The sequence below is a fragment of the Cololabis saira genome, chromosome 22 (assembly GCF_033807715.1).
Source record: "Cololabis saira isolate AMF1-May2022 chromosome 22, fColSai1.1, whole genome shotgun sequence".
In the NCBI taxonomy this organism is placed as follows: domain Eukaryota; kingdom Metazoa; phylum Chordata; class Actinopteri; order Beloniformes; family Belonidae; genus Cololabis; species Cololabis saira.
In genome coordinates this window covers 3,880,263-3,905,792 of record NC_084608.1, presented here as the reverse complement: position 1 = coordinate 3,905,792, position 25,530 = coordinate 3,880,263, and the positions used below count along the sequence as shown (strand labels likewise).

At 46.9% G+C, this 25,530-nt stretch overlaps 1 protein-coding gene across 2 annotated transcripts in view; it reads right to left on the bottom strand.

Moving 5' to 3' along the window:
• The window catches only part of arhgap28 (Rho GTPase activating protein 28), a 31,842-nt gene continuing 6,312 nt past the window's right edge, over positions 1–25,530 (bottom strand). For both annotated transcript variants that reach the window (XM_061713745.1, XM_061713746.1), the window contains exons 2-15: positions 24,679–24,842; positions 24,377–24,597; positions 24,115–24,226; positions 19,008–19,258; positions 17,848–18,010; positions 13,812–13,903; positions 11,179–11,256; positions 9,512–9,665; positions 9,271–9,353; positions 4,328–4,543; positions 1,176–1,295; positions 379–506; positions 265–302; positions 1–187 (exon numbers count right to left, since the gene is read on the bottom strand). In XM_061713745.1, the coding sequence (XP_061569729.1) occupies positions 105–187; positions 265–302; positions 379–506; positions 1,176–1,295; positions 4,328–4,543; positions 9,271–9,353; positions 9,512–9,665; positions 11,179–11,256; positions 13,812–13,903; positions 17,848–18,010; positions 19,008–19,258; positions 24,115–24,226; positions 24,377–24,597; positions 24,679–24,841 (1,902 nt within the window). In that variant the 5' untranslated portion in view covers position 24,842 and the 3' untranslated portion in view covers positions 1–104. The remainder of the gene's footprint in view (positions 188–264; positions 303–378; positions 507–1,175; positions 1,296–4,327; positions 4,544–9,270; positions 9,354–9,511; positions 9,666–11,178; positions 11,257–13,811; positions 13,904–17,847; positions 18,011–19,007; positions 19,259–24,114; positions 24,227–24,376; positions 24,598–24,678; positions 24,843–25,530) is intronic.

Sequence of the window (25,530 nt, the reverse complement as noted above, 5' to 3'; positions counted from 1 at the left end):
GGAGAACATGTAATAACAGCAGAGGAGGTGATCAGAAAACCACCGTCAACATTCAGATCAATACAAACCAGTGTCCCTCTGATTGGACGGGATGTCTCAGGCAGTCAGGGTTTGATGAGCCAATCGCAGCGAGGATTAGCTCTATAAACGTCCAGCAGGCGGCAGTCCGGGTGGAGACGGCGTTCGCCTGAGAGACGGAGACACACCGATCAACACCAGTTCAAATGTCCAGGCGTGTCCAGGACCGACGACGGAGACACTTACAGATGTTTCCTCCAACCTCGTACAGACGCTGGGCGGGGCTTAGGACGGACAGACAGGCGGTCAGGACAGGCGTGGACATGTCCACTCACAGACGGGCGTACAAGTGTGTTCTACCTGCCGTCAGACTCGAAGCGGGACGTGATGTCTCTGACTGCCGTCTGTTCGTCCAGTTGTATGGCCATGGACACCTTGGCGTGTAAAGGTGCGTGGACTCTGATGATGCCGTCCCACAGCTCCGTGATCTGGACAGAGACAAACTGGACTGAGGCCGTTTTATGCATAGACATATATCCGTATCCGCCCCATGGAACTGCTGCGATACGTCAACATCGCCGCCATATTGGATGTTCAAGACTGCACTGTAAACTAATACAAGTAAATGGACTTATTTTCATAAAGCGCCTTTCTACAAAGAAATATACGTTTTACGTCTCATTTATTAATTCACACACGTACTAATATACTTGGGAAACAGTTAGGCACCAAATATAACATATTTAATTTTCTCAGATGGCAAAAATAAGAACTTTATTAATCCCACATAGGAGTAATTCATGTTATATCAGCTATAGAGAACAAGGTAGTGCCGAAAAACAATATATATCCCCCCTCACAAAAATAAGAAAAATAGAGAAACATATTTTCTCATCAACAAAGCATATTTTACATGAACATATTTTAAAATTTTCAAGTAACAAAATAACATATTTGAACCATTTTTTCAGTTATTTTATTGTCTGAAAAATGGTTTAAATGTTATTTTATTGTCTGAAAAATGGTTCAAATATGTTATTTTGTTATTTGAAAAATTTTTATTTGTTTTTTTGTTGTGGTTGTGCCTTGAATCCTAATTCTGGTTTGAATCCTGATCTCAGTTCTGGCTCTGGTTTCAGTCCTGGGCCATGTCTCACCTGGCTCCTGTTGTTCTTGTGGGTCCTCCCCTTCAGCAGGTGAGACTTCGTCCTGATCAGGTTCCTCTGGTTAGATGCTTGGTTCATCTGTCTCACCTGGGAAAGCAGGAAGTTGGGGATCTGCAACAGGAAGTTATGTCACTAAGGGTTGGTCCACCAGCTTGGTGGAGTGAGCTGACATATCTGTACAAACTATAAACTGATAAAAATCTTCATACTGCAATGGACAGTGGTTTATCTGTGTCTGGACTCCCAGACTTCTCTTCCATCCAGCTACTAACTAGCTTCAATGCTGGGAACTAACAAAGATCTTGTCCAGTGTTGTAGTGTGAAACCAGATTTTCAATGGTGGAAAAATGAGTTGTATGTACTGAGCTGGGATAGGCTCTAGCAGACCCCCTTGACCCTGGACAGGATTAAATAGGTATAGATAATGGATAGTTGGAAAAATTACGACCAGTCAGAAGGGAGCCATTCCAAGGGGAAAGATCATCCAAATTGATGTCCTTAATGTTGCGGAAGGAAATGAGGTGGGAGTGCTTAGTAATGGAATGTAGAGGATGTGATCAGTTATAGCAAGTTCATCTCCTGTAGAGTCAAGGAACGAGAAACCAGAGCAACAGATCAAGTCCAAGATGTGACCTTTAGAGTGGATTGGAACATCGAAATCCAAGGCTCTTGAGACAGAATGTAATGTCTCTGGTAATAGCGTTGCTGGTATTATCCCTGTGAATGTTGAAGACTCCCAGCAGTATCATATGAGTGAGAGAGTGGAAAGGAGTGTGAGCAGAGCAATAAAGAAGAAATTCAGAACCGACACCCACAAGACTTTCCAGTTATTGCAATAAATCATTGTGAAACACCATACCCTGCCAGGGCTGTGGGGTTTGACGTAACTAAACAAACCTGGAGGACTTGATTCATTAAGTTGGGAAAGTCATGTTGTTGCCATATCTCAGTTAAAGAGAGAAAGTCAAACTTACGGTCATTGAGGAGATCCTGGATAAGATGTCCCTTGCTCATGAGTGAGCGAATGTGAAGAAAACTAAAGTTGACAGAGGTGGCATCACAATTGGCAGAAATGTTAGATTTTGACAACAGTGTGTCAGTCTGCTGTGTTTCGTGGAAGGTGAGAATTGGACGAGATGGACTTGATTGCTGTTGAGGTGCATCCTCGAATTCTCTGGCAGGATCCAAGGTGAATGTATCACCAATGAGCTGCCGCTGACATAGGAGGGTTTGTTACCTGTCAACTTAGTAAATAAGGGTTAACCCTAACTGATCACCATGACTGTTGTTGGTGAGGATGTCAGAGAAGTAGGACTTCCTGCATTCCTCAGTTGTAAATAATAAATGTTTAAAGTGTAAATGTAGGCTACTTTGGCGGTATCATTTTGAGGAGGCTTGACGTATTTCCGCTTTACGTACATCCCAGTGGAGAGCGTGCACTGTGATAGGTCTCCTCCTTTGACAAAAACAGCTTGTGTCCAATAGGATTTTAGCGAAGAAGAAAAAAGAGCAGACCTGAAAGTAACGAGTACTTTTCAGCCTTCCCAGAAATTTACTCGAGTAAAAGTAAAAATATTTGTCTTGGAAATGTATTCAAGTAAGAGTAATAAGTACCAAAGAAATGTAATACTCAAGTAAAGTACAAATCCTCTGGATATGTACTTAAGTACAGTACTCAAGTAAATTTACTCCGTTACTGTCCACCACTGATCATAATGTACCTGGAGGTTTGTGTTTCTCCATCTACGCTCAGCTTTCCAAAACTCTTTTCCCATGAAGATCACAATCCAATTTAAAATTTTATTACTTGCATATAAAGCCCAACACGGCTTAGCTCCGCAGTATTTACAAGATTTGATAGTGCCTTATGTTCCTGGCAGAGTTCTCCGCTCTCAGAGTGCAGGTTTACTCGTAGTTCCTAGAGTATCTAAATGTAGATTTGGAGGGCGGGCGTTCTCCTATCAGGCACCATTACTTTGGAACCAACTTCCAATCTGGGTTAAGGAGGCTGACACCACCTCCACCTTTAAAACTAAACTTAAAACCTTTCTGTTTAGTAAAGCCTATAGTTAGTGTTTAGTAAACCTCTAGCTGGTGTTGGTAAATCTCTAGGTAGTGTAAACTCTAGTGTGTTAAAGTCAGTAGTCATAGTTGCAGCTATAGAACAAGACTATAATAGTTAGTCTCAAACATAGCTTGGTGGTAGATATGCTGCTATAGGCTTATGCTGCAGGGGGGCACCGACATGATCCACTGGGCGGTGCCTCTCACCCTTCTTCTCCTCCTCTCCTTTTCCCTTCCATCTGATGTTACAGATGACGGGAAGTGATGTCAGAGAGAGGACTGGGACGTTACAGATGACAGGAAGTGATGTCAGAGAGAGGACTAGGATGTTACAGATGACGGGAAGTGATGTCAGAGACAGGACTGGGACGTTACAGATGACAGTAAGTGATGTCAGAGACAGGACTGGGACGTTACAGATGACAGGAAGTGATGTCAGAGAGAGGACTGGGGCGTTACAGATGACAGGAAGTGATGTCAGAGAGAGGACTGGGACGTTACTGACGTTACTGCAGCACACAACATGACTGTTGTGTGCTGCTGACGCCCCCCCCCCCCCGACACCTCTGGTCATCCCGCTGCTGCTTCCACATGCCTGCTGTGTGCTGTCGACGTCCCTGACTCCCCCAGTCTGGCCTTCGGCAGGAGGGTCCCCCCTTATGAGCCTGGTCCTGCTCAAGGTTTCTTCCCTCCTAAAGGGGAGTTTTTCTTGCCACTGTTTGGCTTAAGGCTTTTCTCCCACTATGGGAGTTTTTACCTGCCATTGTTTATATAATTGCTCAGGGGTTTATATTTATGTTTATGTTTATGTTTATGTTCATGTTCTGGATCTCTGGAAAGCGTCTAGAGACAACATCTGTTGTATTAGACGCTATATAAATAAAATTGAATTGAATTGAATTGAAAAGTTACAGATGACAGTAAGTGATGTCAGAGAGAGGACTGGGGCGTTACAGATGACAGGAAGTGATGTCAGAGAGAGGACTGGGACGTTACAGATGACAGTAAGTGATGTCAGAGAGAGGACTGGGACATTACAGATGACAGGAAGTGATGTCGTACAGTGAACGGAGACTTACAGTCCAGAGCAGGTCCTGATGTCGGATCATTAGCTGGATCAGTTTGGCCCCACCCACTGCCTCCTCCATCTCCTCCTGCTGCTTGGCGATGGAGCTCTTGTTTCCATGAAAATTGGGTGCAAACAGGTTGGGAGCCATCACCATGGAGACGTTCCACAAAGACATACGGTTTTGTTCCTGATGGAAGACCACCTTACGGAGGAAGACTAGCAAGGCCTGGAAGCATGAAGACAGAAATGCGTCTATTAACCAGTTCCAATCTTATTCGTATTCTTCTTAACGATGGCGACTGATGCAAGCTTGTGCACAGTCATGTTTCGAACGTTTGTATCCCCTCTTATCGTTTTGTCGTGTATAAACAAAAGAAATGCATTTCAATACATTTCAACACAATCCCACCCCACAGACAACCCCACCACATTGCACCACCACATTTTAAACACATCCAAAACACAAATTAAGTTAACAAAAGAAACAAAAACGTACAAAAATAAGAAGAAAAAAGGGAAAGGAAAAAGAGGGAGTGGTTATATCCATACATTGGAAATGTTTGAGGTATCTGTCTTTTCAACCTGATCTAGAACTGGTTGCCATATAGAATAGAAGTTGAGGGCACAGCCTTTTGTAACATATCGGATCTTTTCTAAAGTCAGGTGGTGCAGAAGATCTCTGATCCATTGACTGAAAGTTGGAGGAGATCTGTCTTTCCATTTAAGCAGTATGAGCCTTCTAGCCAGTAACGCTAAGGCAAAAGCGTTACTGGCTAGAAGCGCAAAGGCTATCATGTTTTTGCCATGATGAGTGGGGCAGAAGTCCTGCGGTATGGCAAGAGGCTCTATGGTATTCCTAGCAGGTCAGAAAAGAATTTGAATATAGATTGCCAAAACTCGGTTAATTTTGGGCAGAGCCAGAACATATGTGATAAAGTGGCTGTTGCTGTTCCACAGCAGTCACAGTTAGGATGGTAAAGCTTCCTTTTGGGGGCGGTACCAACTACCGTTTTTTTTATGTGCCGCGCGCCTAATGACGCAATGCGCCCATTGTATTATTGTAAGGCGGACCAAATTGAGGCCACCATGATAACGTTAAAGGGTTAAGGGGGGCGTGTGAATCACCCGTGATTTGCGGACGTGTTAGAAACCATCATCAGAAGTTAAAGGGGGAAGGGGGGGTGTATAAAAGAACAGGTATGTGCTTCATGCAGAACATTGTTGTCTTAACAACCCTGAAGATGGCAAAGAGACACGCTTATGAAGCGCAGTTCAAACTGAAGGCGATCAGCTACGCGGAGGAACATGGGAATCGAGCAGCCGCGAGAGAATATAAGATCAACGAGACGATGGTTCGCAAGTGGAGAAAGTTTGAAAACGAACTCCGGCAGGTGAAGAAGACGCAGCTGAGTTTCCGTGGACACAAGGCGAGGGGGCCCGACTTGGAGGAAAGATTTGAGCGGTGGGTCATTGAGCAAAGAGTGGAAGGAGCGTTTCGACGGTCACTATTCGACTGAAAGCAGTAACGCTGGCGGAAGAAATGAAAATTGAACATTTTCAAGGAGGTCCGTCTTGGTGCTTTCGCTTTATGAAACAGTGCCATCTTTCCACCCGCACTAGGACAACAGTAGCGCAGCAGCGCCCGGCGGATTATATGACAAAGATGGAGAGCTTCCGCTCATTCTGCAGCAGACACATCACCGACAAACGCATCCAGCCCAGCCATATCACCAACATGGACGAGGTGCCGCTGACGTTCCACATCCCGGTGAACCGCACGGTGGAGAGGACGGGGACCAGCACGGTGGAGAGGACGGGGACCAGCACGCTGGAGAGGACGGGGACCAGCACGGTGGAGAGGACGGGGACCAGCACGGTGGAGAGGACGGGGACCAGCACGGTGGAGAGGACGGGGACCAGCGCGGTGGAGAGGACGCGGACCAGCACGATGGAGAGGACGGGGACCAGCACAGTGGAGAGGACGGGGACCAGCACGGTGGAGAGGACGGGGACCAGCACGGTGGAGAGGACGGGGACCAGCACAGTGGAGAGGACGGGGACCAGCACGGTGGAGAGGACGGGGACCAGCACGGTGGAGAGGACGGGGACCAGCACGATGGAGAGGACGGGGACCAGCACAGTGGAGAGGACGGGGACCAGCACGGTGGAGAGGACGGGGACCAGCACAGTGGAGAGGACGGGACCAGCACGGTGGAGAGGACGGGGACCAGCGCGGTGGAGAGGACAGGGACCAGCACAGTGGAGAGGACGGGGACCAGCACAGTGGAGAGGACGGGGACCAGCACGGTGGAGAGGACGGGGACCAGCGCGGTGGAGAGGACAGGGACCAGCACAGTGGAGAGGACGGGGACCAGCACAGTGGAGAGGACGGGGACCAGCACGGTGGAGAGGACGGGGACCAGCACGGTGGAGAGGACGGGGACCAGCACGGTGGAGAGGACGGGGACCAGCACAGTGGAGAGGACGGGGACCAGCGCGGTGGAGAGGACAGGGACCAGCACAGTGGAGAGGACGGGGACCAGCACAGTGGAGAGGACGGGGACCAGCACGGTGGAGAGGACGGGGACCAGCGCGGTGGAGAGGACAGGGACCAGCACAGTGGAGAGGACGGGGACCAGCACAGTGGAGAGGACGGGGACCAGCACGGTGGAGAGGACGGGGACCAGCACGGTGGAGAGGACGGGGACCAGCACGGTGGAGAGGACGGGGACCAGCACGGTGGAGAGGACGGGGACCAGCACAGTGGAGAGGACGGGGACCAGCGCGGTGGAGAGGACAGGGACCAGCGCGGTGGAGAGGACGGGGACCAGCACGATGGACAGGACGGGGACCAGCACAGTGGCGATCCGCACAACGGGGCATGAGAAGTCATCGTTCACTGTTGTGCTTGGCTGCCACGCTGATGGACAGAAACTGCTGCCTATGGTGATTTTTAAAAGAAAGACTTTGCCTAAAGAGACTTTTCTAGCTGGAGTCATTATAAAGGCAAATGAAAAGGGCTGGATGGATGAAGGGATGATGATAGAGTGGCTGAGGCAGGTCTATGTGCGGCGACCCGGTGGTTTTTTCCACACATCACCATCGCTGCTGATCTGTGACTCTATGCCGCCCATCTCAAAGACATGTAAAAAAAGAAGTGAAAAATATGAACGCTGTGCTTGCTGTTATTCCGGGAGGTCTGACGAAGGAACTCCAACTGCTGGACGTCGGTGTGAACCGGCCGTTCAAAGTGAGGCTGGTGGATGACTGAGGGGGAACAGTTTCACCAAGAGTGGAAGGCAGCGCCGGGCAAGTTACGCCACAGTTTGCAGATGGATTGTTGATGCGTGGGCTAACGTGTCTGCTGGGACTGTTTTGCGAGCTTTCGCAAAAGCCGGCATTTCCGAGGCGCCGCACGGCACGGAAAGTGACTCTGACAGCGAGGAAATTGGGACTGGCACAGCTGATTTAGCGGAGCTCTTTAATGCAGAAACAGAGGATGAGGACTTCAATGGGTTTGATTAATGTAAAAACTGAAATAAAGTACAATCAAAGTTTTTAAAGTTATTTTTACATACGCACACTTGTGTGTTTTTGTGTGGCGCGCGTGTGTGTGTTGTAAGGCGGCGCTCCGTGTGTAGACTGCGCCTTTTCGGTCGGTGCGCCGTATGTATGTTTTAGATCCAGAAATGACACACAAAACTGAGGGTGTGCCTTTCCACACGGCGCGCCGAATGGTCGCGAAAATACGGTATATACACTCATGCTCATCTCAATGTATAGCCTGGGGTCTGAAACCACTTCACTTGACAATGTACAAACAAAGTGAGGGACGTGGTGTAGAGGCAATCTGGGGGGGACGCAGTATGAATGAATGAAAAATGTAATGCTTGGATGCTGCTAGACTAATCAGAGGCGAAAGTTGCCAGGCAAATGCTTGGGGCCCCTAGCCATAAGGGGGCCCCTGAGGACCGACCAACTTTGAGTCACAACAGTTTGCAATTTGACAGAAATGTTTTTATAAACCAAAGGGGGGGGAGGGGGGGGGGGGCTACCAGAAAAGGTCATAGCTGTTAGCTGTTAACTGGATTGGTTTCCAATAAAAGGTGGACCCAAGTGCAGGAGTTTAACAATTCAGGATTCATGAGTGAGGGGAAAATGGAGGCAGAGCTTGACAAGTGGACTGGTCCAGCATCTGCAATAGAGTGGACTCTGGACCGCTCTGTTGTGGTGGGGTGGAGAGAACTGAGCCGCAGGATGAGTAACCATTGGATCAGTAGCGGAACATATCAGAGCTGAGCCGGGGGCCGGGGGCCGGGGCCCGGGGGCCGGGGCCCGGGGCATATGACCGGGCCCTTTGCAGCCTGGAGCCTCTCATCATTTATCCCCGGGGATGAATCTCTGCTAACAACGTCAGCTTCATTTCCCCCAGGAGGAGGATTAGGGCCAACAAAATATGCGTCTAGCTTGGGCAATTTGGCTTTTTCTTGCTCCCATTTTTCTTTGCGTTTTATTGCTCCACTTTTATGTTTCTAACTCCCGCTCATGTTTAGGCTGTAGGATTACTGCTCTGTTGACAAGTGATCGATGATGATTGATGACGTTGATAGACGGCTGTTGATGACCAACCACTTTACCCAAAATACATTTGGAGATTCACTTGCAATTGTTGTTTTAATGTTAACTGTGAGTGTGAAAATCTCAGCACAACAATGCTTTATACCTGATATGAACCAAGTGGTGTCACAAAAAAAATAAATCTTGCAGGCGGGGCCTGCTGGCTCAGGGGCGGGGGAGTACAGCCGCCCCAGCCCCCCCTGAAGCCCCGCCCCTGCTTTGAACAAGACTGTAAACATGATAACAGGTGTAGACGGGAGAGGGTTATGGTGCTGGGTTCTGTGTTCTGTTTTGTGGACTGGGTTCTGTGGTGTGGACCAAGTCGGTGCTGCTTACTTTCAGAACCTGTCTGTGGGCTTCAGGAAGCAGCAGTGACAGCAGCTGCAGAGCTTGGATCTGATGGACCTCAGAGGACACACCTGCAGGAACACACCTGTCAAACACCTTTCTGACCTATCACAGTGTGTGTGTGTGTGTGTGTGTGTGTGTGTGTGTGTGTGTGTGTGTGTGTGTGTGTGTGTGTGTGTGTGTGTGTGTGTGTGTGTGTGTGTGTGTGTGTGTGTGTGTGTGTGTGTACCCAGCACAGCTCGGTAGGTGGACAGGTGTGTGTGTGTCAGCAGAGGGATAGGCAGCTCCCTGACGAAGAGCTTCAGGAGACCAGCAGCATCCACCTGTCGGATCGTTGACCAGTCAAAGGCTGCGCTGCACCTGTCCAGGTCCCTGCGCAGCTGCTGCAGATGGACAGACAGATCAGAAAAACCTTTGCTGAAGTGAAGAGAGAAAGCTGACAGATGTGTGTTCACTGATCTTTGAAGGCAAGGCAAGTTTATTTGTAGAGCACAAGGTCATTCAAAGTGCTTTACATCAACATTAAAAGCAGCAAGACACAATTAAACAGTAAATAACAAATAAAATGAAATAAAATGATAAGAAAAGAGGTAAAATAATAAAAAGCACAAGTTGTTAAAAAGCAAGGGCAGTAGAGTACAGCAGGTTCATCTCATTCTTACAATGGCAAGAATTAAGTTTATATACGGTCAAAACGTACAAAGGCCGTACCAGTAATCACAAACTTTGACAGTACATAAGGAACTGAACAACCTCCCCCCATACCCAAAAGGTTCCTGAAGAGCCCAACGGTGATCACCATCTTGGAGGAGCTGACTCCACCCAACAGGGTGAATCCAAAAATCCTGGCAGCGGCTGTTCATGCTGACCCATGATGCTAGTTGAAGTCAGCTGCTGTTGGATCCAGACCCTAGTGTCAACTTCAGAGGCGGTTCCGGCTACGACAGAGTCAACGTCAGATGCAGGTCGGGCGACAAAGGAGTCAACGTAAGAGCTACGAAGGAGTCAACGTCAGAGGCGGGTCTGGCTACGAAGGAGTCAACGTCATAAGCAAGTCCGTGTACGAGAGTCAAAATCTGAGGCAAGATAAGAGGGGGGTCCAGGTTGGAAGGAGTCAACGTCAGACGCAGGTCCGGCTACGAAGGAGTCAACGTCAGAGGCGGGTCCGGCTATGAAGGAGTCAACGTCAGAGGTGGGTCCGGCTACGAAGGAGTCAACGTCAGAGGCGAGTCCGGCTATGAAGGAGTCAACGTCAGAGGTGGGTCCGGCTACGAAGGAGTCAACGTCAGAGGCGAGTCCGGCTATGAAGGAGCAAACGTCAGAGGTGGGTCCGGCTATGAAGGAGTCAACGTCAGAGGCGGGTCCGGCTACGAAGGAGTCAACGCCAGAGGTGGGTCCAGGTTGGAAGGAGTCAACGTCAGAGGTGGGTCTGGCTTTGAAGGAGTCAACGCCAGAGGTGGGTCTGGCTATGAAGGAGTCAACGTCAGAGGTGGGTCCGGCTACGAAGGAGTCAACGCCAGAGGTGGGTCCAGGTTGGAAGGAGTCAACGTCAGAGGTGGGTCCGGCTACGAAGGAGTCAACGTCAGAGGCGGGTCCAGGTTGGAAGGAGTCAACGTCAGAGGCGAGTCTGGCTATGAAGGAGTCAACGCCAGAGGAGGGTCCAGGTTGGAAGGAGTCAACGTCAGAGGTGGGTCTGGCTACGAAGGAGTCAACGTCAGAGGCGGGTCCAGGTTGGAAGGAGTCAACGTCAGAGGTGGGTCCGGCTATGAAGGAGTCAACGCCAGAGGCGGGTCCAGGTTGGAAGGAGTCGATGTCAGAGCCGGATCCGGGTTGTAAGTCAAGTGTAAAAACAGTTTCAGGGTGTGTGGGTTTTCTGGACATTGTCTCTGGTGTTACCTTCAGGCGAGCAGCTGATCCTGGAACTCTGAGTATCCCCTCTGTGTGGAGGCCCGTCTGCTCCAGAATACACAACAACTGCACACAAAGACAGAGACAGCTGGTCTGAGATCCGGTTCACCACTGAGTTGCGGTCCAATCAGCGAACAGCTGCGGCTGCTCCCATGTCAAATGATCCACCCCGAACTCAACTGAAATAACTACAATTTTGATACACACACATGGACGGGAATGTTCAGCTGTGTGCAGGAAAGTCCCGCCGGAGGACCGGAGCAGTCAGTGGTGCCCCTAACTAAACGCAGAACACACGCTGTGCGTAGGGCCTCATCTTCCAAGGGGGGCCACATTTTGCGCGAGGGGACACATTTGCACATATGCGCAATGGATGCGTATATGTGCTACCAGGGCTCCAGACTGCGACTAAATGCTCGCATTTTGCGACCAAAATTTGAGTATGTGCGACTGAATTTCATGTCCACTCGCACACGTGCGACCAGTAAATTTGCCAGTGTCTTTTTTTTTTTTTTTTTTTACACGTTAAACGTGGAAGGGGTGCGTCAATGAACCCCCATATTTGCAGGCCAATGAGTGTGAAAGGGAATGAGTCGAGGGATCTATTTATTATTTTTTTTTTTTCGTTTAATTTCACCAGCTCAAAGCAGGTATTACGCCCGGACCACATTTAATGCGACACGCGCTGCCGCCGCGGCGCGCATATAAAGTTAGAAGAAAGAGACGGCGGATATGTTTGGTTTTAGTAACATCATGCTCAGGCAATGAGTCTGCAATGGCCCATAGAGGAGACACATGTAGCTCAGTGCTTAACTTTTATTTTTAATCCACTCTATATTCTTCTGGTTGTTCTCCAATATGTTCCCCTAAAGCCTGAAAGTTCCGCCTTAAATCGATGCAGACCCTACGCCGTAGCCTACGAGGAACCATAAATCAGTCTTCACCCGGTACATACATAGGTTTCTCTAAACATCTGTCCCCGCTACAGTTTTATTAAAACTGTAGCTTTTAGTTAAAACTTTTAACTAAAAAAAAATGTGCTCCAATACAGCAGGTCTCATCATTTTATTTTGAACATTGCCAAAACTCTAACTTAAAACGTAACTAGAACTTAAAATTTGCTTGACACAAATGAAAGTTAAATTTTAACACGTGGGAAAAACACCTAACCTTTTAAGTGATGTGTGTTATCAGGTGTAATGGCATTAGAAATAAGAATATTTCTTGGTAAGATCCTTAGTTATTTGAGTGAAGGCAGTGAATTTGGTCGACTGGTGTAAGTTCAGGGTTTTAGTAAAGACACAAGTAGGGAAATGTTATTGGCCAGTACCCCCAATATTTGTACATTTGTTAAGTACTGTGTTTAACAGTTAAATTCATGGCTGAAAGGTTACTAAGCACTTTGTTACCAAGCACTTTTTTATCATGTGAATGTATGTTTTTTTATATATAATGACAGCAATGGTGCTGTCAGTTTACTTTATGTTGCGGCATCTTTAAAAGTGCACAATAAAATGTAACACTGCATTTGAAACAGCACATTGTGGTAATTTGTCAATCTATTATGAATTACGTATTACTAATACACTGAAATGTAGTAGAAATGTAAAAATTTGGTTAGCGTGTCGATAAACGATGTGCGCTCATTAAATTTCTGATTGTGCCCCTAAAAATTTTCAGTTAGGGGCTACTGTGCTCCTAGTGAAAAAAGTTAGTCTGGAGCCCTGGCTACCGTGAAGCAGAGGAGAGAGAAGAGACCTTTAATCTGATCGCGCATTGATTGACAGCACCCGAGATCTGACCAATCAGAGGGCTGCACCTGCAGGCAGGCACTTGCAGAGCTCCAGAAGGTGAGGAGATGTCGACATGTTGTCCAAAAGACATCAAGAGTCAGGAGCGAGCAAGGAGTGGTAGAATTACCAGTTAGTGGTCGTATATAAGCTATAAACTTTAGCCAATATATAATATATTGGCTAAAGTTTTATATCAATTTATGTTGTTAAGAGGTTTTCGACAATTTTAAGGAGATAATGTCGCCGTCTGTTGGTGAATTTAATTCACAACAGTCAGCTTTTGAGGAGGCATTACAGAAAAATACTGATTGAAATGAGTGGGTAGCTGATGCATTTGTTGACAGAGGGAACTAAACTTGAATGTAAAGTTTGATATATCAGTCTGTTAGATCCTGAATTATGTTTTCTTTTGCTTGTAATGAGAAGATAAATCTTGTTCCACTGGCAGATCTTTCTACTTATTTAAAGTGAAAATGTACTTGAAACAGGTGAAAATTGTCAAATAAGTTATTTTTCTGGTGATGACTCTAAATGTTGAAATAGCAGTAAAACCACATTCATTGATGAAATGACATAAGGGATGGAAAGGGGGGATGGCAGTTTTACAGGGGGGATGATTTGGACCGTTTTTATTTCAGGGGGGATGCCATCCCCCTCATCCCCCCTCAACTCCAGTACTGGTGGGGGGCCTCCAAATAAAATTTCGTTTAGGGCCTCAATTTGGTCAGGGGCAGCCCTGGGAGCAGTGAATGTATGTAGACAAGTTTGTGGCGTCAGAGTGGAGGATCAGCATTTAACAGGTTCAAACCGAGCAGAGACAGCACGCACCTTCTGGAAGACCACGGGAACTTTGAGTCCTGGAATCTTCTTCCTGTCGTTTTCCAGCAGGGACGTCAGAGGGACTCCGAACACACCGCTGTCTGATGAACACATGGACACCCACGTTAGATCCTGAACAGTAGCGACTCCTGACAAACCTCTCAGGGGGAGCTACTGGTGGTGGTGGGGGTGATACGAGTGCTATTGATGATGGTAGCAACCTTACAAAGGTATTTCCCACTCCCAGCTGTTTTTACATGCATACATAGTGGTCGAACTGGTTTAATAAAAGGTACCCAGCTGGTAATGGTGAATTAATTACTCACTAATTATCAATTAACAGAAATGATTAGTTAAAATGTGACTATGATACAAAATTACCAATAAAGTTATCAAAATTCCAAGAAAAATATTCTTTACTATTGCAGGTTATTCACCAATTTATCATGGTGCCACCTTGTGGAATAACAGCATCAATACAGTTAATAAGAACTCCTTATATCCTTAAAATCCATGAATTTACAATTCCCCATCCTTTACAGAAACTTGTTTGATGTTTAAATTTTGTCTCAGGAGTTTCACTGGTAGTCTTTCTTCATTATGACACTGACTGAAAGGAACTTCAACGGCCGCCAACTGGAGTCATTTTGACTCTGAAAGTGACATCCCTGCTCTGCTGGTTAAACGTCAGGTATGCCATGAGTCCTCCCACAACCCACAGAAGATTTGGCCAATGTTTCATGGGTACAACCCACAGACTCAGCTGGTGCTCCTCCCACAAATGGTTACAACAAAGATATAATCTACCACACACTCATTTCCTTACTTTTAGTGCTAAGTTTAGAAGCAACTGGTTGGTTGACCTCAGTTATACTTACTGGTGTGTGGATGTGCGGGAGTGCAGACAGATACGAGGGTGCCAATCCATTTAATACTTTAAAGGTCAACAATCAAATCTTAAAATCAATTCTGAATCAGATGGGAAGTCAGTGGAAAATGCCAAGACAGGATTTATATGATCATGCGTCCTGGTGCCAGTTAAAAGTCAAGCTGCTGTGTTCTGAACTAATTGCAGACATCGCAGAGAAGATTACTTCTCTGCGATGTCTAACTTTTTCTAGATCCTGTGCAGAGAGATAGAGCTTCACCTTAGTAATGTAGGTGGAAAAAGCTTGATTTTACCACAGCATTAATCTGTTGTCCAACTTAAGAGAGCTGTCAAAGATCACACCCAGATTCCTGACAGCAGAGCGACTACATGATGCCTACTGGGCTATGAACCAAACCACAGACCACATCTGAATCACCAAACCAGGAGACGTCTGTCTTCTTTTAAGGTTAAGGTTCAGAAAGTTACGTTTTATCCAAGTTTTGAAGTCTTTGAGACAGTCAAAGGCTGCAGTAAAATGTTGCCGTCTGATCTAATGGGCATATAAACCTGGTTATCATCAGCAAAAAAATGAAAATCAATATTATGCTTTCATATAGACCCCACAAGAAACATATACGATCAAAACAACATGAGGCCCAAAATAGAGCCTTGAGGTACACCATAAGTCAAGGGAGCTGAAGAAGAAAAGCATTCACCAACATGAACAGAAAAGGTTATCTGACAGGTAAGACCTGATCCACTTTAAAACGGCACCTTTGATACCAACACACTTTCCACGTCTTGACATCAAAATATTGTGGTCCACTGGATCAAATGCTGCATACAGGCCCAAAAGCACCAAGCAGATTTACCAGAGTCAACAGTTAAAAGACCGCTACAGGAGATCCTTTCAGACCGCTACAAAAGATCCTTCAGACCTCTACAGGAGATTCTTCAGACCTCTACAGGAGATCCTTCAGACCTCTACAGGAGATCTTTCAGACCTCTACAGATGATCCTTTCAGACCGCTACAGGAGATTCTTCAGACCTCTACAGGAGATCCTTCAGACCTCTACAGGAGATCCTTCAGACCTCTACAGGAGATCCTTCAGACCGCTACAGGAGATCCTTTCAGACCGCTACAAAAGATCCTTCAGACCGCTACACGAGTTCCTTCAGACCTCTACAGGAGATCCTTCAGACCTCTACAGGAGATCCTTTCAGACCGCTACAGGAGATCCTTTTTAGACCTCTACAGGAGATCCTTTCAGACCTCTACAGGAGATCCTTCAGACCTGTACAGGAGATCCTTCAGACCTCTACAGGAGATACTTCAGACCTCTACAGGAGATACTTCAGACCTCTACAGGAGATCCTTTCAGACCTCTACAGGAGATCCTTCAGACCTCTACAGGAGATCCTTCAGACCTCTACAGGAGATACTTCAGACCTCTACAGGAGATCCTTTCAGACCTCTACAGGAGATTCTTTCAGACCTCTACAGGAGATCCTTCAGACCCCTACACGAGTTCCTTCAGACCTCTACAGGAGATCCTTAAGACCTCTACAGGAGATCCTTTCAGACCTCTACAGGAGATCCTTCAGACCTCTACAGGAGATCCTTCAGACCTCTACAGAAGATCTTTTCAGACCTCTACAGATGCTCCTTTCAGACCGCTGGGCCTGTTTAGTGATGGGATGTGTACGTTTTTGTCTGTGGTCATTTATTTATAGTAATCAGCTGATAAACATACCCTTGAACTGGGTCCTGGACAGCTCCGTGGGTTGAGCGGACGCCATTTGTAGAGGCTATAGTCCTTGTGCGGGCAGCGCAGGTTTGGGTCCCGGACTGTTGCTCTATACTGCATTGTCACCCTCTCTACCCGTTTCCCATCTACCTACTTTCTCAATAAAGGCCACTAGTGCCACAAAAACCTACCAAAACGTATCTTTGAACTGACCTACACAGAGTGAAAAATGGCCCTGTTTCTTCTGTAGTACTTCCTTAAGTTGGTAGAGTATTACAGAAGGAGTTCTTCTAGAACCCACTGAAGGAATCTTCGGAATCATCATAAGGACTATTAAAACATGTGATGGCCAGAACATTTGAAACCACCTTTCCATTAACTGGTACTTGGAATATTTATGACGATCAGACAATCCTTTTGATTTTATTAACACTGCCCCTTGTCGACACGTTAACATGGACACACAAGAACAGATTCAATGTTCGTATCTCTAGGTAGTGTAAACTCTAGTGTGTTAGAGTCAGTAGTCATAGCTGCAGCTATAGAACAAGACTATAATAGTTAGACCCTGAACCTAACCTGGGACTTGCTGATTAGGCCGGAGCTTCGGGAGCTGCGTGCTGGCTTGCGGTCCCAACCCCCGGTCATCCCGCTGCTGCTTCCACCTGCCTGAGCCCCCCATCTCCCCCCCCCCTCTCCCTGGTCATCCCACTGCTGCTTCCACCTGCCTGCGGACCCCACCCCCGGTCACCCCGCTGCTGCTTCCACCTGCCTGCGGACCCCACCCCCGGTCATCCCGTTGCTGCTTCCACCTACCTGAGCCCCCCCCCCTCCCTCTGGTCATCCCGTTGCTACTTCCACCTGCCTGCAGTCCCCACCCCCGGTCATCCCGCTGCTGCTTCCACCTGCCTGCGGACCCCACCCCCGGTCATCCCGTTGCTGCTTCCACCTACCTGCGGTCCCCACCCCCGGTCATCCCATTGCTGCTTCCACCTGCCTGCTGTGTGCTGCTGATGTTCCCGACCCCCCAGTCTGGCCTTCGGCAGGAGGGTCCCCCCTTATGATCCAGGTCCTGGTCCAGGTTTCTTCCTCCTAAAGGGGAGTTTTTCTTGCCACTGTTTGGCTTAAGGTTTTTCTCCCACTAGGGGAGCTTTTACCTGCCATTGTTTATGTAATAATTGCTTGGGGGTTTATGTTCATGTTCTGGGTCTCTGGAAAGCGTCTGGAGACAACTTTTGTTGTATTAGACGCTATATGAATAAAATTGAATTGAATTGAATCGTATCAGTTGAAAACTAAAACGTCAAACTTCTGGCTCAGAATGGTGACATCACTCCTGAAGTCGTCCAGCTGCCTCCTCTTCCTCACATCTGTCTGGTTGTTGCTGTATCAAACCTGCCTTCACATGATGAAAATTAAACGCACCTCGGGTTCTCTTCCAGAGCGGCCGGGTCCGCTTGGATTGGACCCCCAGAGCCAGCAGGAAGGTGGACAGCTCGATGTGGGTGATGAAGCCGAGCCGTCTGAGGTCACGGGAGCACAGGTCATCTGCACAGGTGAGGCCCTGCGAGGGAGGGACAGCAGCAAACTGGATGCACGCACACACACACAGACACACCCACGCACAGTTAACCAATCAGCTCCCAGTGGGAGGAGCAGTACTCGAGTTGTAAAATAAAATCAGGGGGGATGGTGGATTTTATCATATGGGGACATATAATTTGTGCTGATTACAAATAATATAATATATTACAAATAATAGCAGTGACCAAAACACCTGCAGAAATACTGCAGGAATGACATAGCAGCAGTTAAATGCAGCCTTCTGTAAGCTTTAAATATCCACTGGGCTTACATCAAATACATCAAAACACAACAATAAAAAACACTTTTCTGAACTTATCAATATGACTCTGTCCTTCACAGGATAAGTAAAATGGATCACTGCAAAAACTCAAAATATTAACAAGAATACCGTATTTGTATTATTTCTAGTTACAATGTCTCATTTTAGTAAAATAATCTCATTACACTTAAAACAAGACTCATCACTGGAAAAAACAACAATTTTCACCTGTTTCAAGTAGATTTTCACTTGAAATAAATAGAAAAATCTGCCAGTGGAACAAGATTTTTTTGCTTGTAATGAGAAGATAAATCTAAATCTGGCAGATTTTTCTACTCATTTCAAGTGAAAATTTACTTGAAACAGATGAAAATTGTCAAATAAATATTTTTCTGGTGTTATTTTTCTGGTGATGACTCTAAATGTTGAAATAGCAGTAAAACCACATTCATTGATGAAATGACATAAGAGATGGAAAGGGGGGATGGCAGTTTTACAGCGGGGATGATTTGGACCGTTTTTATTTCAGGGGGGATGATTTGGACCGTTTTTATTTCAGGGGGGATGATTTGGACCGTTTTTATTTCAGGGGGGATGATTTGGACCATTTTTATTTCAGGGGGGGATGATTTGGACCATTTTTATTTCAGGGGGGATGCCATCCCCCCTCATCCCCCCTCATCCCCCCTCAACTCCGGTACTGGGGAGGAGTTATGGCCACACAGAAGTTGACCCTCACCTGCAGCTCACCATTCTTGTCTCCCTGTAGAAGGAGACAATCCCAGCAAGCCCCGCCCCGCCTGTGCTCGGCCACGCCCTCGGAGTACGGCGTGCCCCGCAGCAGCCAGCTGGCTGGTTTCAGCTGACTCACTGGTGGAGAGTGTGAGGGACAAGCAGAAGGCGGGACTGTGCCCAAGTCAGTGTTGGCGGGGGGTGACAACTGTTCAGGTAGGTGATCCTCAAGAACAAACATGGCAAGAGTCGGTCGCACTGAAAATGACAAGATTATAGATGATTAATCAAAATACCTCATAATCCCCAAAGAAGCAACTAATTGCGCGTTTCCACTAGTACCTACTCAGCCCGACTCGACTCGCCTCGGTTTGGTTCTTTTCCACTAGGGGTCTAACGTGCCGAGTAGATACTTTTCTGTAACTATTCTGCCGAGGTTCTAAGCTGCTGAGTCGGCTGTATCTGACATCATCACACTACAGGCCACCGATTGGTCGGGGGGTTGGAGTCAGACGTCTGAGTCAGGAGGAGGAAATCAGAGAAAGAGACTCTGACGGATTCTTGTTCATTTTATTCGACAGGAAATGGAAGTCTGTTTCATGATCCAACTCTGAGGGTCAGATGTTCATAAACCTGGTGCTGAGGAGAGAATTAAAAAGGGATCTAGACGGGAGATAAGGAACGACCAGATCTACCAGGAGCTCTGTCTCTTCATAGCTGCTCGCAGCTCCAGCTGACTTTTCAGCAGCAGAGACAAACTAAAAACTAAAAAAGGGTCGCCACTTGAAGCTTCTCTCACTCATTTTTTTAACTTGGTATCAAACACAAGCCACAGATCCAGCAGCACATCTATCATCTCCTCCAGGTTCTACATCTTTAGTGTTGTTGTCTTCTTCGTTTAGATCACACAATCACATCACAGCAGCTTCACTCCAATCCTCCTACTTCTCATCTGGGGATTGAAAAGAAACGAGGGCAATGCGAGTCGAGTCGAGACGAGGCGAGGTGAGTCGAGTCGGGCTGAGTAGGTACTAGTGTAAAAGCGCTATAAAGGACCAGCTGGACCGCTAAAGTCCCAATGGAGCCTCTGTGGTGGATTCTTTAAATCTGATAGGACCTGCAGAATCATGCACAATGTTACTCTAATGACACTGAGACTTGAGGGGCTGTATTTCAGTCATGTTTTTATTGCTAAGAATGACATCAAGTATACTTGAATCCTGAAAAAGAATCCTGCAGATCTTTAAAGTGGAAATAAAACCTCCAAAATATTGGCCTTCAAGATGTAAATCAGACCAACGGAAACAGCCAACGAACAAATAAGCTTAACGGAAGAGCACTGGAACAACCCGGAGGACCATGCGGGCACCTAAACTCCCATAGAGTTGGCTGCTTATCGGCCTATGGAAACCACAGAAGATCAACAGAACAAATCAAACGACTCAAGTGGACTTTGAGGAGCACTGGAAGAACCAAGTGGTCCCCAACCGAAGAACAAACGGACAGAGCTGAAGAATACTAAAAGACCCTAAAAAAATTTTTAAAAATAAAAGCGTATTAAGTGAAAAAAAATGAAGACCCTAAAGGACCACCTGCACTTGGACTTAAGGACATATGACAACTAGCTGTTGTATATATTGTGAGAAACCTTGGTGTTGTTTTCGATCAGGATTTGTCATTTAAACCATATGTTAATCAGGTTTGTAAAATAGCGTTTTTCCATCTCTGTAATATTGCAAAGATTAGGAGAATCCTCTCGCAGAGTGATGCAGAAAAACTAGTTCATGCGTTTGTATCTTCTAGACTGGATTACTGTAATGTGTTGTTAGCAGGATGTCCAAGTAATTTGCTGAATAGGCTCCAGCTGATCCAAAATGCAGCAGAACGAGTGCTGACAGGAATCAGTAGGCGAGACCACGTCTCTCCAGTGTTAGTGTCGCTCCATTGGCTACCTGTAAAATTCATGATCCAATTTAATATTTTATTACTTGCGTATAAAGCCCAAAACGGCTTAGCTCTGCATTATTTGCAAGACCTGATAGTGCCTTATGTTCCTGGCCGAGCTTTCCGTTCTCGGAGTGCAGGTTTACTCGTAGTTCCTAGAGTATCTAAATGTAGATTTGGAGGGCGGGCGTTCTGCTATCAGGCACCGTTACTATGGAACCAACTTCCAATCTGGGTTAAGGAGGCCGACACCACCTCCACCTTTAAAACTAAACTTAAAACCTTTCTGTTTAGTAAAGCCTATACACGAATCCAGCAAAACCCGGAAGTCGAGCGGCCGCCATTACTGCGGTGGCGGCTCCGCTCCTCCGCTCCAGCCCCATGGCTCCAGCCCATAGACATATACGTATAGATCCATGCTCCGCTCCCATGGATCTATTACTCCGCTCCCTGCCAGGCTCTCTTAATGTATTTGTATCATCGGAAAACTCCTGTCCCGGTCACGTGCATTTGTTTTGATAGTGAATGAAGATGGGACGGACTTTCAAAACTACTTTTCTGTTTCACCAAGTGAAAAGACGGAACGCAAAAAAAAGATGTTAAACTGCTGGAAAGGAACTGGAATTTACCGGGATACCTTAAACAAGGAAGCCAGGGAGCAGTATATGGAGAAAATAATGATTATTAACGGTCTGGATCCATATGAAATCACTACTAAAGAATGGAGCTCCGATGAGGATTTAGTTCTGCACAACCCACGTCTTACTACCTTGTTTAGTGTTTGGCAGCTGCTTTGGTAAATGTTTGACTCGCCATGTGTTTCAATAAATTTGTATAATAGTACAACATACAGTACATCTTTTTTATTACTCTTACTTCTCTTTTCTTTTTTTTTGACTGCTATATTGAAGAGGCTCCGAGGCGTGAGCAATATTTTTCTTTTCCTCGTGAGATTATTTTTTTCTTCTGCAGCTACAAATAGAGTTGATATTTTTTCCTCAACAAACTAGTTTTATCTGAAGATTGGAGTTATATATGTATGTATTCTGTATCATCCGGAGCTGAGATAGTTCTGCCCTTCAATTAGAGACCTGTAATTGCGTTTTTTTTGGTCATCGGACGCCAGGCGATCAATAAAATATCCTTGGATACCTAAAATAAAACAAAACATAAACAGGTGTTGTTGTTTTTGTTTTTTTTAATCACGTAGCCTTTCCATAATGATTACATTTCGCGCTGCTAACGTCACACGTAACCTATGCTATATTACAGTGTTTAATCATACACTCCCTTATCTCCCTATTCCTCTATTCTTTCCTGCTTATCGCTCAAACAAATCATTATTTATAATGATTTGGCTTGTAGCTTGCATTACGGAGCACAAGTCTTTCCCCGACCCTGCACCCCAACCTGGGACTTGCTGATTGGGCCGGAGCTTCGGGAGCTGCGTGCTGGCCTACAGTCCCCACCCCTGGTCATCCCGTTGCTGCTTCCACCTGCCTGCTGTGCTGTTGCCGTCCCTGACCCACCAGTCTGGCCCTCGGCAGGAGGGTCCCCCCTTATGAGCCTGGTCCTGCTCAAGGTTTCTTCCCTCCTAAAGGGGAGTTTTTCCTTGCCACTGTTTGGCTTAAGGTTTTTCTCCCACTAGGGGAGTTTTTACCTGCCATTGTTTATGTAATAACTGCTCGGGGGTCATGTTCTGGGTATGAGTCTCTGTAAAGCGTCTAGAGACAACTCTGTTGTATTAGACGCTATATAAATAAAATTGAATTGAATTGAATAAATTAACATCAGCATTAATTTAAGATACCTTCATTATTTATGGAAGGCCACTATCTAACATCATCAATCCAGCTATAATGATGCTGTAGAGCGTCAGGTTACAATAACAGCGCTGCGGTGGCAGATTGACACCTGCCACCGCAGCAATGGCGCCGCCGCAAGATGGCGGCACACACAAACCGGTCGCCGGATTCGTGTATAGTTAGTGTTTAGTAAACCTCTAGCTGGTGTTGGTAAATCTCTAGGTAGTGTAAACTCTAGTGTGTTAGAGTCGCTCCTGTAGTTTCTTGTGCTGGCCCCCCCTTTTCTTCTCTTTTTTCTCTTTTGTACATGGTGAAGCATCCTCTGCCGGTGGCGAAGAGCATCTCTGAATGCACAACACCGGAACCTGCAGCGTGGGAGTGAGAGGGGCAGGGTAACGGCCCGGTCAGGCGGGGGAGAGGTTTGTCCGTCAAGACTCCTCTCCCTGGCCCTGCCCCTTCTCAACCTTTCCCCGACCCTGAACCTAACCTGGGGCTTGCTGATTGGGCCGGAGCTTCGGGAGTTGCGTGCTGGCCTGCGGTCCCCACCCCCGGTCATCCCGTTGCTGCTTCCACCTGCCTGCTGTGCTGTTGACGTCCCGACCCCCCAGTCTGGCCCTCAGCAGGAGGGTCCCCCATTATGATCCTGGTCCTGCTCAAGGTTTCTTCCTTCCTAAAGGGGAGTTTTTCCTTGCCATTGTTTGGCTTAAGGCTTTTCTCCCACTAGGGGAGTTTTTACCTGCCATTGTTTATGTAATAATTGCTCGGGGGTCATGTTCTGGGTCTCTGGAAAGCGTCTAGAGACAACTTTTGTTGTATTAGACGCTATATAAATAAAATTGAATTGAAAAATTTAATTGAATTCAAATCATCAAAGAAATACAAAAACAGCAAGGACTATGTGAATCTAAAATCTCAATGAAACCTGTTTGCTTCCGAGACGATCTTCAAAAAAGACCAATCGACCAAGGGAACCTCAAAGTACAAAAAAAACTGTTTATCGTTCTCTAGAACCCATCATATAACCCACCCGTCTTTTACAACCACAACCAAAGATGCACTAGAACCGCCATCAGTCCATTTTTATGCCATTTTGGTTATGGGTTGGTAATGGGTTATAGGGATCTGCTGGACCCTCTCCCAGCTGTCAGTGGGCAAACAGCAAGTGAAAGGTTGGGTATATCCTGTCCAGGTCACAATCGCTAGCAAAGTAACTAGGACCTGTCCCTGAAAGAGATTTTAAAAGAAAATAAAAGACCACGGCAGCCTTCTTGATGTCCTCAGGTGTGAGAGGTCTGCAGAACTACAGGGACACTGCAATGCTTTCTAGAACTAACTAAAGCCGTCCACCAACATGCTCAGGGATACCTCTGGTGCTGTGGCGGCGGATAGTCTTGATGGGGGATTGGGACCGACTTGGTGGTGACTCTGCGCGACTCGGGAGAGGGGAGGGGCATTGTTCTGCTGAGTCATCATCAGGCTGAAACACAGTGGGATAGAAAATGCTGAGCCTTCACACTCTGACATCCCATGCTTCCCAGAATTCATTGCAGGAAAGGCAGCAGGCCGACCACCTTTAAATGACAACGGATAAATTCAGCGTTTGTGTTCGTCCCTATTCATGTCCTACCTCGCTGAAGATGTCCCGCACGTCTCTAATTGGCTGCCGGTTCCTTTTCCTCAGCGTCTCATTGTAGTTGTCCAGTCTCTTCCTCACTGTGGCGGCTTGTTGTCGCGTCAATGTGGACAGCACGGCCTCAGCCGGAGGCCGGATGGCCTCTGACGTTGGGGAGCCGGTCACCAGGGAGGACAGCCCCGCCTCCATGAGCCACGACTCCTCCAACTCCACTTCTGTGGGAAATAAAGATGAAATAAAAATGGATAGAGTAGGACAGAAGGGAGATGTCTCACTTTGCTGTCAGTCTGACTTACCGTCCATGCTCTTCCTCTCCTCCTCTTCCTCCTCCTCTTCGTCTCCATCCTTCTCTTCCTCGATGCTCTGCACCTCCCTCCAGTAGGTTTCCATGGCAACACGTCGGGGGTTAGGGTTAAGAGATGAAGGTAGGGTGGAAGTGGTAGAAGGAGATGACAACATCCTGTGGAGACAGGGAATCAATCCTTTCATCCAATCCGAATGTCCAAGAGCCATGAAGGCTTAATTAAGCCCCTCCTTCTCCTAAGCAGCCCCGCCCACTGAGCCACGGTTGGTGTTTTATCTGAATACGTATGACAAATGAAAGTGACTGTATGAAAAGAAGAAAAACCATGTTGGGGTAAGGGCTACCATTGGACAAATATGGCCGCACACGGAGAACATCTGTCACTAGGACTAGGAAAGGGACCAGAACCCAGTTTCAGCTAAGCTTTATCTGTCGGACAGGTGTCCTCACATCTGTGTCTATAAGACTGGTCTACAGAGTTCATGGTCCACTCGATGACTGACAGGTGTCCAGGTCCAGACCATCATCCCTCCTCCACCGTGCTTGACAGTAGGTCTGAGGTGGTTCTGCTGGTTTCCTCCAGACCTGGTTCTGGACATGAAGACCAAACATCTCCACGTTGGTCTCATGTCCAGAGGACATGGTTCCAGAAGTTTGCTGGTTTGTTCAGAAGCAGGTTTGAGGACCTCAGTCCTTCTTCTTAGACTCCTGAAAAATCTTCAAAACCGTCCTGATTCAGTCTTCTTCTAATTGTGCTGTCATTGACTAACATTTAACACACTCAGTGAAACCTGGAAGCTCTGGGATGTCTGATCTGGGTGTGGGAAATCCATTCCTGGGAAGA